The sequence below is a fragment of the Natator depressus genome, chromosome 4, assembly GCF_965152275.1.
Source record: "Natator depressus isolate rNatDep1 chromosome 4, rNatDep2.hap1, whole genome shotgun sequence".
Lineage (NCBI taxonomy): Eukaryota > Metazoa > Chordata > Testudines > Cheloniidae > Natator > Natator depressus.
The window spans coordinates 118,130,256-118,143,218 of record NC_134237.1 but is presented as its reverse complement, the minus strand read 5'-3'; the positions used below and the strand labels follow the sequence as shown (position 1 = coordinate 118,143,218).

General features: G+C 40.0%; 1 protein-coding gene across 4 annotated transcripts in view; it reads left to right on the top strand.

Annotated features, from left to right (window-relative positions):
- AFAP1 (actin filament associated protein 1) overlaps window positions 1-12,963 on the top strand; it is a 169,808-nt gene that overhangs the window by 46,384 nt on the left and 110,461 nt on the right. For all 4 annotated transcript variants that reach the window (XR_012639367.1, XM_074951743.1, XM_074951744.1 and 1 more), the window contains exon 2: window positions 6,937-7,023. Coding sequence is in view for 3 of the 4 variants with exons in the window: in XM_074951743.1 (XP_074807844.1) it covers window positions 6,954-7,023 (70 nt within the window). In the remaining variant the exon portion in view is untranslated. The remainder of the gene's footprint in view (window positions 1-6,936; window positions 7,024-12,963) is intronic.

Sequence of the window (12,963 nt, the reverse complement as noted above, 5' to 3'; positions counted from 1 at the left end):
CTTTTCATAAAAGCTTTAAAACTGTTTTAGTGAATGACCACAGGCAAGCCATTTCCTGTGCCGTTCCTCAGTTTTCCAGTATGTAAAATGAGGATAAAGATACTGACCTCCTTTGTAAAGCACTTGGAGATTGATGGATGAAAAGCACTACAAGAACTAGATGGTATTATTGTAAGAATACTAAAAGCAATTCATTTGTTAGGTGTCCGTGTGGTATCAGTTATAGAGTAGCTAGCTGCTTCTTGAGGAATCTCATAGTAATTCTTTCTTAAAGAGAAAATGGATGATGTAGAGGATGGAGTTGGGTAGCATACAATTAAGTATCTCTGAGTTCCAATCCTGTGTCTGACATTGACTGACATAGAATCATAGAACTGGAAGCGACCTCGAGAGCTCATCTAGTCCAGTCCCCTGCACTCATGGCAGGACTAATTATCTAGACCATCCCTGACAGGTGTTTATCTAACCTGCTCTTAAAAGTCTCCAATGATGGAGATTCCACAACCTCCCTAGGCAATTTATTCCAGTGCTTAACGACCGTGACAGAATGCTTTTCCTAATGTTCAACCTAAACCTCCCTTGCTGTAATTTAAGCCCATTGCTCAAAGGTTAAGAAGAACAATTTTTCTTCCTCCTCCTTGTAACATGAGAGGAAAGTGATCAGGAACAGTCAGCATGGGTTCACCAAGGGAAGGTCATGCCTGACTAATCTAATCGCCTTTTATGATGAGATTACTGGTTCTGTGGATGAAGGGAAAGCAGTGGATGTATTGTTTCTTGACTTTAGCAAAGCTTTTGACACGGTCTGCCACAGTATTCTTGTCAGCAAGTTAAGGAAGTATGGGCTGGATGAATGCACTATAAGGTGGGTAGAAAGCTGGCTAGATTGTCGGGCTCAACGGGTAGTGATCAATGGCTCCATGTCTAGTTGGCAGCCGGTGTCAAGTGGTGTGCCCCAGGGGTCGGTCCTCAGGCCGGTTTTGTTCAATATCTTCATAAATGATCTGGAGGATGGTGTGGATTGCACTCTCAGCAAATTTGCGGATGATACTAAACTGGGAGGAGTGGTAGATACGCTGGAGGGGAGGGATAGGATACAGAAGGACCTAGACAAATTGGAGGATTGGGCCAAAAGAAATCTGATGAGGTTCAATAAGGATAAGTGCAGGGTCCTGCACTTAGGATGGAAGAATCCAATGCACCGCTACAGACTAGGGACCGAATGGCTAGGCAGCAGTTCTGCAGAAAAGGACCTAGGGGTGACAGTGGACGAGAAGCTGGATATGAGTCAACAGTGTGCCCTTGTTGCCAAGAAGGCCAATGGCATTTTGGGATGTATAAGTAGGGGCATAGCGAGCAGATCGAGGGACGTGATCGTTCCCCTCTATTCGACACTGGTGAGGCCTCATCTGGAGTACTGTGTCCAGTTTTGGGCCCCACACTACAAGAAGGATGTGGATAAATTGGAGAGAGTCCAGCGAAGGGCAACAAAAATGATTAGGGGTCTAGAGCACATGACTTATGACGAGAGGCTGAGGGAGCTGGGATTGTTTAGTCTGCAGAAGAGAAGAATGAGGGGGGATTTGATAGCTGCTTTCAACTACCTGAAAGGGGGATCCAAAGAGGATGGCTCTAGACTGTTCTCAATGGTAGCAGATGACAGAACGAGGAGTAATGGTCTCAAGTTGCAATGGGGGAGGTTTAGATTGGATATTAGGAAAAACTTTTTCACTAAGAGGGTGGTGAAACACTGGAATGCGTTACCTAGGGAGGTGGTAGAATCTCCTTCCTTAGAGGTTTTTAAGGTCAGGCTTGACAAAGCCCTGGCTGGGATGATTTAACTGGGAATTGGTCCTGCGTCGAGCAGGGGGTTGGACTAGATGACCTTCTGGGGTCCCTTCCAACCCTGATATTCTATGATTCTATGAACAGCCTTTTAGATACTTGAAAACTGTTATCATGTCCCCTCTCAGTCTTCTCTTTTCCAGACTAAACAAACCCAATTTTTTCAGTCTTCCCTCATAGGTCATGTTTTCTAGACCTTTAATCATTTTTGTTGTTCTTCTCTGGACTTTCTTCAATTTGTCCACATCCTTCCTGAAATGTGGCACCCAGAACTGGACACAATACCCCAGCTGAGTGGAAGAATTTCTTCTCATGTCTTGCTTACAAGACTTCTGCCAATACATCCCGGAATGATGTTAGCTTTTTTTGCAACAGCGTTACACTGTTGACTCATACTTAGCTTGTGCTCCACAATGCCTCCCAGATCCTTTACCACAGTGCTCCTTCCTAGGCGGTCATTTCCCATTTTGTATGTGTGCAACTGATTGTTCCTTCCTAAATGTAGTACTTTGCATTTGTCCCTATTGAATTTCATCCTGTTTACTTCAGACAGTTTCTCCAGTTTGTCCAGATCATTTTGAACTTTAATCTTATCCTTCAAAGCACTTGCAACCCCTCCCAACTTGGTATCGTCCTCAAACTTTATAAGTGTACTCTGTATGTCATTGTCAAAATCATTGATGAAGATATTGAACAGAAATTGACCCAGGACTGATCTCTGGGGGACCCCACTCGTTATGCCCTTCCAGCATGACTCTGAACCACTCTGGGAACAGTTTTCCAACCAGTTTTGCACCCACCTTATAGTAGCTCCATCTAAGTTGCATTTCCCTAGTTTATTTATGAAAAGGTCATGAGGGACAGTATCAAAAGCTTTACAAAAATCAAGTAATACCACGTCTACCGCTTCCCTCCTATCCACAAGGGTTGTTACCCTGTCAAAGAAAGCTATCAGGTTGGTTTGACATGATGTGTTTTTGACAAATCCATGCTGACTGTTACTTATCCCCTTATTATATTCTAGATGTTTGCAAATTGATTGCTTAATTATTTGCTCCATTATCTTTCCGGGTACAGAAGTTAAGCTGACTGGTCTGTAATTCCCAGGGTTGTCCTTATTTCCCTTTTTATTGATGGGCACTATATTTACCCTTTTCCAGTCTTCTGGAATCTCCCCGCCTTCCATGACTTCTCAAAGATAATCCCTAATGGCTCAGATATCTCCTCAGTCAGCTCCTTGAGTATTCTAGGATGCATTTCATCAGGCCCTGGTGACTTGAAGACATCTAATTTGTCCAATTAATTTTTAACTTGTTCTTTCCCTATTTTAGCCTCTTCTGATCCTACCTCATTTTCACTGGCATTCACTACCTTAGACATCCAATCATCATCAACCGTCTTGGTGAAAACCGAAACAAAAAAGTCATTAAGCATGTCTGCCATTTCCACATTTTCTGTTATTCTCCCCGTCCCACATTAAGTAGTGGGCCTACCCTGTCCTTGGTCTTCCTCTTGCCTCTAATGTATTTGTAGAATGTTTTCTTGGTACCCTTTTATGTCTCTAGCTAATTTGATCTTGTTTTGTGGCTTGGCCTTTCTAATTTTGTCTCTACATACTTGTGTTATTTGTTTATATTCATCCTTTATAATTTGACCTAGATTCCACTTTTTGTAGGACTCTTTTTTTTTTTATTTTTAGATCATTGAAGATCGCCTGGTTAAGCCAGGGTGGTCTCTTGCCATACTTCCTATCTTTCCTACACAGTGGGATAGTTTGCTCTTGTGCCCTTAATAATGTCTCTTTGAAAAATTGCCAACTGTCTTCTATTGGTTTTCCCCTTAGATTTGCTTCCCATGGGATCTTACCTACCAACTCCCTGAGTTTGCTAAAGTCTGCCTTCTTGAAATCCATTTTCTTTATTTTGCTGTTCTCCCTCCGACCATTCCTTAGAATCATGAACTCTACCATTTCATGATCACTTTCACGCAAGCTGCCTTCCACTTTCAAATTCTCAACCAGTTCCTCCCTATTTGTCAAGAACAGCCTCTCTCCTGGAAGCTGTCTCCACCTTCTGAAATAAAAAATTGTCCCAATACATTCCAAGAACTTGTTGGATAATCTGTGCCTTGTTATGTTGTTTTCCCAACAGATGTCTGGGTAGTTGAAGTCCCCCATCACCATCAAGTCCTGCACTTTGGATGATTTTTTTAGCTGTTTAAAAAAAGCCTCATTCACCTCTTCTTCCTGGCTAGGTGGTCTGTAGGACACCCCTACCATGACACCACCCTTGTTTTTTACCCCTTTTATCCTTACCCAGAGACTTTCAACAAGTCTGTCTCTTATTTCCATCTCGATTTCAGTCCAAGTGTATACATTTTTAATATATAAGGCAACACCTCCTCCCTTTTTTTCCTGCTGGTCCTTTTTTCCCTGCCATCTTCTAATGGTTGGGGTAACTTTCCGCTTCTATTTTCCCCATCTGTAAAATTAGGATAATAATGCTCCTCTTGCAAGGATGTTGTGAAGGCGAATGTTTGAGCTGCTTTGAAAAACAAGTGCTTCAGAATTTTCAAAATATTGAACCAGCCTATTATAAAGCATTTTAAGACCCCATACACTTTTCCATCCATTTCAAAATGTGTCCTTTCCAGTTTCTGTAGTGAAATTGAGAACTTTTATTTGTAATTTTTACATGAACATTTCAGTTATTTTTTCCCCTTGTGCCTCATGACTCTTTTTATTTAAATTTATTTAATCTCTCCCCCCACTCTTTCTCCAGAATCAGAAGCTTAGCTTACATAGTGGGATATATTTTCATCCTGGTGCCTGGGAAATGAGTTGGGCAACTATCTTTGTTGCTAACAAGAATTGTGCCAGCCACCTTACTCCCTCCACATATGATGAGAATGTGCCCTGGCACAAACAGTATTCTGTTATTGGTGCGGGGGAAAATACTGGCACTTAAAATTTTTATATGAAACATTTCTTCTTACTGTATGCACAATAAAAAGTGAAATTGAAGTAATTTTAATTAATCCAGGCTGCAGATGATCATTGACTTAGCTTGAAATCCAATCCTCTTACTCATAAATTGCTTACTCAAGTCCAGGAGTGGAATGCGGGGCAGTGCATAGAATCATGGAATATCAGGGTTGGAAGGGACCTCAGGAGGTCATCTAGTCCACCCCCCTGCTCAAAGCAGGACCTAATCCCCAACTAAATCATCTAGTTCTGCAGGCTGTTTGAATGGAGCATTATGCTGCGTGTTGCCTATGGGGCATTGTGTGCTGAGATCTGTTGTCCCCATGATCTCACACTTCCCTATTTGGCATGAAGGCAACTGCAGTCCATCTCATTCAAATTAGGTGTGGCCCTTCATGGTTTGAGAAAGCTGCCAGTGTGGCCTTTTCTCATTATTGGAGGCAGTGTGGCTTTATGGATTGACTGCACACGGGTAGCTAAAACAGCTGCATTTTTACTTTGGTTCTGCAATTGAATCACTGGCATGAGGCCCTGGTAAAGTTCAGTGACATTTGACAGGAACTGAATCAAAAGAGTTCTATAGAAATTATTATTTTAAAATGATCTTCATTACATTCTGTAGGATTTTAAACCAATTTACAGAATTTTATAGCAGGGATATATAATTCCCTTCATTCTCTCAGAAGCTTACTTAAAAATATTTTTACACAAAACTTATTACTTTCTAGTTAAGTCCCTTAGGACGACTTCTCCTAATATTCAACTGTGGGAGCCAAAAGTTAAAATACATGAAAATGGCCCAGTTTTCAGAAGGAGGCACAGATGCTTTTTATGATTGGTTAGTCTAATTTTATGACTGATTTCAGTCGTAGCTGTTAAGCAAAGGTTGAGCATGTTTGAAATTCCCACCTTAAGTGCCTAGCCTTTGGCACCTAGATATGGAAGAGTTTGGTCGTAACATGTCTGCTTCACCTTCCCCGTCTGTAAAACAAGGGTAGTTATACTTTTCTTCCTCCATAGGGCCTTAAAAGGATGAAGCAGTTAACGTTTGTACAGCACTTTTAAAATGTAAGATATTACATAAATGTTACATGCGATTAATATCTGCTGCACTTTTTCATCTTCTCTCTTAAAGAGGGTAAAGGTTGTTTTCTAGAATCAATGCCTTCATTGTAATTCCTTTCTTGATTTGTCCATTTGTCATTTTCCATCACTCCCAAGTCTGGAATGAAGGGAGAGCTTGACTTGATGTACATCTGTTCACTTTGCATGCAATTAACAAACAATTAAGAAAAAGCACAATCGTGGCAAGCTAGCACAAAATAGAAACTGTGGAAAAATCTTTTGCCAAAAATGTGTTTGCATCATTCATATAAACAAGCAAGCTTACAGTGACAGACCTTTTTTCTTTAAAGGGATATTGTCAAGGTTTACAGACTCCAAATTAGCCATCTTTCCTTCCTCCCCTTACTCCTACTCCAGTGGTAGTCTAGCTTCTTCAAAACATATCCTTTGTATGGTAAATCTCCTGAAATATAGCAGTCCACTATTTCACTGACTGTCCTGTCTTTGTCCTTCAGTCTGCCATTGTTTGACTGGCAGGTATTAGTATTGTAGAAAGCTAAGTTGAACTTTCATTATTCTGTTGCCAGTATGTATCCCATATAACCAGTATAAAAAGAAGGACCACACTGGAGAAGATCTAGGGCACAGTGGAGCCTTTTGTCCCATTCCACTTACTTTATTATCTTTAACAGTTAGCTGGTCGCTAAGTAGTTTAAAGCCAAAACCAGAGGGGTAGCTGTGTTAGTCTGTATTCACAAAAACAACGAGGAGTCCAGTGGCACCTTAAGACTAACAGATTTATTTGGGCATAAGCTTTCATTGCATTGCATTTAAACTTCAGTGAATATAGATTTTGTTTGGATATAACATTTCACCATGGGGCTGACAACCCAAAAAATAAAATTTCGCTAGTATTTGAGGATAAGAAAGTGAAACTAACTACTTCATTAATGGTGAGAAGTTCAAACTCCTTTTAGAACTCAAACTCCTGTTGAAACTCAAACAGACTTTTTTAATATGATTTTTTTTTTTTTACTTGACAGTGCCCCTTTAAGACTGAATGGTGTTTCAAGTGGGACGTAACTGGGGAAGAAGTTTACAGTGTTCTGCTTCGGACTGTTTTCCTGAAGGTTTGTGAAATGAATTCTCCTAGTGCAAGTTAAGACTACAGCATCATGGCTTTACTTGGGAAAAATTCATATATGACCTCTGGTAGCTTTACCTGATTAAAGAAAACAGAATTAGGATCCTTTGAAAATATTAACATCAGGGAGTTTTAGGGCTCTTTAAGACATCTGTGATTTCTCTTTCACATTACCTACTCTAGCTCTGGCTCGAGCCAGATGGAAATAGAAAAGTATTAAGAATGAGTCTTTAGAGGGCAAAAATCAATCTCATTTGGCCAAGAGTGAGAACAGGCACTACGAGCTGGGCTTGTAGATGTCATTTATACACGCAATGGCAGTCCTTAGGTTTTTTTTATATCTAAGTATCAAAGGCACACTTTTATTATGTCTTTCAAAAGTCATTTTTGGATTTTTTGTTGTTGTTCTGTGGATGAAGTGGGGGAAAAAATGAAATCTCAAGAACCAATTCAATTTAATTCAGGGATTGCAACTGCAGATGAAACGTTATAGCCTTTTCTTTAGGAAAGGAAGTGGTCCTGTCAGATTAGAGGCTATTGAATCCTTATGCTAATTGCAAGAGCATTTATGTGCACAGTCTAGTAATTATCTGTAATTTTAAGGAAGACAGATGTAGCATTAGCTTCTGATTTAGATAACAGCCTTATTAATTTTCAAGTGAGCAGCAGAAGCAGCAGATGGTGACATGAGGGAAGTAGTCAAATGTTTGCCATTGATAGCTCTTACTTTTGTGTAATAAATTTGGCTGGTGATTGGCTAAGCCAGCAGGGTCCTGATTGCTATCAGGACTCCAACCAGCTGGGTCCTTCCTGGGGCTGTTCTCAGAAGGCTGGTGCATGCTAATGTGTGTACTGCTGAGGACATGACAAGTATTGTTTTAGTTATGATGCCATGGGATGGCTTTTTATATAAGTAGACACACTGATAATACTCTGAGACCAACAGATCCAAGGCTTCCTCAGTGAGATTCTTTGGTCCATGAAAAGCAAAACATGCAAACAAAAAAATCTTCACCTGTTACAAACTGAGCCACTTCTTTAAAAATCAGTAAGGTGTGGGGATTTTTGCATTTGAGATGTTGGTGGAAGCGTATCTGGCAGTACTGACCCTTTAATGTTATTTGGGATTATAGGAAGAACTGCTCAGTCATGAACGGCACCTTTTAGTCAATTATTGTTGAGCTTGCTATTCAGGAAATGATCCAGCGAGTTAAGGTACTAGACAGGTGGCATGCACGATTCCTGGTGAGGATCTTCTTAATCTGCAGAGAGCCCCTCCACCACTGATAAATTGGTGATTGGTCAAAGATGGGGCATGCAGGTGGTGGGAATTGCATACTGCCTGAGCTGTGATCATTCTGTGGATGAGGAGAGGACTCCTTCCCCAGGGCCATCATTCTGGCACTTTTCACAAAACTAAATTGACTCCAGTGGGGTCCCTCTTAGTGAATGCATTCAGAATCACGTTAACCTACCTACATGAGAGTACAGCTTGGTGAATGTATGTAACAAAGTCAGAGGATACCACATACGGACTTGTGTGTTGCAGCATATAGATGTTTCTTTTACAGTAATGACAGTTGGAGTGCTGCATGCATAATTTTCAGTCAGTTAGTTCTGGCAGCACTGAATCTCTGGACATATTTCTGCAGTGTTATGAAACATTGTACCACTGGAGAATAACTTGCAAGATTGGAAAGGACCAGCTTTAAGTAAGCAGGGATCAGACACAACTGGCAGGTCAGTTTCCTTAATTATAGTAGACTACTGGACATTAAATGATGAGGTCACTGTTTCCTGACAGCTGACTTATATCTCTCATGTTCTGCTTCTGGCGGGAAGAACACGAATCCAGCTATTTGTGTATTTTTCTCCTTTTGCCCATAAGTGAAATTACCAAGTATTAAATGTCAATAATTAAAATAACAAACCACTAATTTTCTTCAAACCTGGCTTGATTTTTATTCAGTGGAGCTATTTAAGTGAGCAGGGACTGGAAAAGGGTTTGCAGAGTCTAACCCAAAGGTTGGGAAGAAAAACAGATGCAAGATCAGATTGGGCACAACTGTTAGAGCAGGGAGAGTGTGGAGATCATTGTGGAAAGGAGTGCTGAAAGAAGTGCATTTAAGGAGGTATTTCAAGGGGGCAGGGAAGAGAAGATGTTTGGCAGAGAAGAGGAAGACTTGCCAAGCATATGGAGCAGCATGACAGAATGCAGGGAGCTTAGAGAATAATAAGGTGAAGGAAATGGATAGAATGTAGAGAGTGGAAGAGGAGCAGGGGGAAATGAAAACAATGGGGTCAGATTTTATGTAGGATTTTGCAGAGGAGAATATAGGGCTTGAAATGGATATTGTAAGAGACAAGAACCCAATGAACTGATTCATACAGGGGAGGAGAGGTGGATGGAGTAGTAGGAGAGGAAGATGATTTTACCACTGGCATCTAGTGTTTTTGTGTTAGCATTTAGACAAATTTGATTTAATTTTTCATTCTTGATGCTCAATTCAAATGACATCTATATATCGTTAAAATAGTGGATCAGATTCTCATCTGGTGTGAATTAGGTTAGTGCCACTGAAATCAATGAAACTATGGCGATTTACACCAGATGAGATTCTGGAGCATCACATTTAATTAACAGATATGATAAGATGACACACTTTTTATGCAGTTCTGATGACTATTTGTTCACTCACAATCTGCCTGTATAGTGTATAAATATATTTGAGTGGGCTTTTTGTTGGTTGGGTAGGTTGTTTTTTTTTCAGTCCATAGACCAAACTTCATGTTCAGGAAGGCTGCAGTAATTTTTGAAAATGTTTTAAAACAGATTTTTAAGGATGTGCATTTTTTCAGCTAACTCTTCCTTCTGAAAACCAGTACTCTTCAAGAACATTTTGACAACCAAAAACTAAAATTGTCTTCAGCCTTGGTGAATTAAAGCTTAATTTGTTCACACAATATAGCAACGCATATTTATGCTTCATAAAGTTTTGCAGGTTCCAACCCTAAGTACAACATTGTAAATATGACTAATTAAAGCAATATAGCACTTACATGATTTTTCAAGATCCATATTATAATTTTTGTTAAGCGGAGAAGCCTGATTGGATAGATCTTCAGCCAGCCACATGTTGTTATAACTTAAAGCAATAAAATAAAAATCCAACAGACAGAAAAATCACGGGCAGATTTCCACTGAATTTCTGTATATGAGCACATTGCAGATAAAACTGCAGCTGTTGTCCATTAAATTCTCTCTGAGAATAGCTGCTGGCATGCTCTATCCTGCCTTCAGTGTACTGTAGAGAACCCAGTTGAAAAGCAGGTTCAGAACATGTCTCATATTTCCCTTACATGCATGCAATATGCCACAAAATGCTGAAGTCACTTTTTCCTTTTGAAATCTAACCTGTCTGTAACACTGTTTACTGTCTGGATAGAGTTGGGCGTAGGAATTACTGTGTAGGACTTTTCACATATTTTTGATTCACCTATACAATCTTTCGGATAGCCTGTTTTGGGTGAATAACACTTAAGTGTCTACATACACTCATGACTTTTTGTCGTCTAAGAGAATATGTATTTAAGTGAGAAAGTCTCCTTGTTTATTTTAAAGACCTTAATGAGTTTATTTGATAAAATATCATTTGCCATTGACCTCAGTGGATCCGGGATTTCACCAGTGTCTCCTAAGGAGCCCTTCTTTTCTAATCACTATATACTATGCATTTTCAAAACTGTCATTTGTCCTATTTTTATAAGAAATTTCAAAATATAGTTTAGACCCTTGGGGCCAGCTTTTCAATGGGTTTCTAAAAATGCACTTGCAAAGTGTACGTGTTCATCAGTTTTTTGTGTGTGAGCAAATAGCTGCAATTGCAAGCACATTTTTAGAGCTTAGTCTTTGGTCTTGAGGATTTGGCCCAGGGAATTTCAAAGTCAATAATGAGGGTCCATCCTTGGTTTATGCCTTTGTGCCTAGACATTACATCTGATGTGGACTTATTTTTAGGTTTCGGGATTGATCCAAACCTCGTAGAGAGCTGACACTACATCCATTCTGCCAGAGTTCCTATTCCTCTCCAGTCCATTGTGCTGCCAGCACAGTGGATCTCTAAAGTAAAGCTTTCTAAACTATTTGGTCTTAGTTTAATGCCTTGTGGTATGCACCCCGCACAAACTGTCTTAGAAGAGTGGCTGGTCTCTGAGTTACTGCACATACTTCGTTTCACTTCCTTTGCTTTGTCTCCGAAGATTGTAAAATGTATCTTAATGCAACTTTTGGTAATTTGCATTGTCCAAGCCCCACATTGATGCTGTTCATAAGCAGGAGGAGAGAAAAAAGAAACCATGAGGGACAACTGGTTAGGGTAGTGGTTCTCAAACTTTTGTACTGGTGACCCCTTTCACACAGCAAGTCTCTGAGTGGGTTTTGCTTTGTGGTTCTGCATCCAGTCTTTCTTGTACATGGCTATGGAGAGGGTTCTTGCATCCAGTAATGCTTGATTTCCCAGAATCCTGCTCCCTACCGTACTCGGTAGAACAGCAGCAGCTCCGCTGCCAGGAGATCCCTCTGTGTGTACTCCAGTGCATGCTATATGAGACTACATCTTAAATTCACCTGGACACTGCAGCTGGTGTAGAACTCAGTGGCCCACTTGTTAAGTTGGGCATATCTTTTCTGCAAGCACATTAAACCAATTCTCAGTGATTTGCGCTGGTTGTGTCTTAGTTTTGGAGTTGATTTTAAGCTGTTGGTTTTGATCTGTAAAACCATAAATGCTCTGGGTCGTACCAATCTAAAAGACCCAAAATGCATGGAAACTTTTGACCTTAATCTTTGTCTCAATTCTCCATCTGTAAAATGGGGATAATAATACCTCCTATTTTAAAGAGGTATTGTGAAAATAAATTCATTAATATTTGTGAAGCACTCACATACCATAGTGATGAATGCCATAGAGGAACCCATGAGAAAATTAATTCTGCCTTTAGAGTAGGGTTTGAATAGTTGTGCAGTAAATGAGGCCTGGGCTGCACACTGAATAATGAGGAGAAAACAGAATATAGAATAGCTGCTCATTAAGCGAGCACCATCATCCTGTGCACAGAGTGTGGCAGGGTTCCTGTGGAAAATAAAGTGTGTGTTTATATAAAGTATGGAGTTCGTATAATTAAAGACTATACCAGGAGGGATAGCTCAGCAGTTTGAGCATTGGCCTGCTAAACGCAGGGTTGTGAGTTCAATCCTTGAGGGGGCCATTTAGGGATCTGGGGCAAAAATTGGGGATTGGTCCTGCTTTGAGCAGGGGGTTGGACTAGATGACCTCCTGAGGTCCCTTCCAACCCTGATATTCTATGATAATGCAAATGTACAAGTGGGCCAAATTATGATTGCATAGGCAACTTTAAATTCAGGAATTTCCAAACTTTTGAATGCTTAACTTTGCAACCTTCATAACATTCTTTAGTGTGCAATGTTGATATAGTTTGAGACTTTGCTGTTTTGGAGGACTTGTTGAAACCTGTTGGGAATTTATGTACTTTTTCAAAGGCTCTGCTTTAAATTTCTGTTATACTCACAGCTATATTTGACAGCCCGGGCAACATAAGATTTGCCAAATACCAGAGAAGGTAGGAAACTGGAGATGGAAAAGATCTATATGTTTAATCAGTCTTTCAAGTTCAGTTTTTTCCCCTATGTATTTTCTAGGGCTTTTTCTGTTCTTGATAGAAACTATGGTTCAGACCCTGAAGTCCTAACTTGTTTTTTTGTTTCACCCTTTCTTGGTCAAAAGTGAGTGGAAGGACTTTTGGATATGGTCCCACGTATTCTGGTTTTATCATCTTATTCCCCTTTTAAAATTAGTAACAGACTAGACAAATACTTAGAGAAGCTTTAATGTCAAATTCACATAAT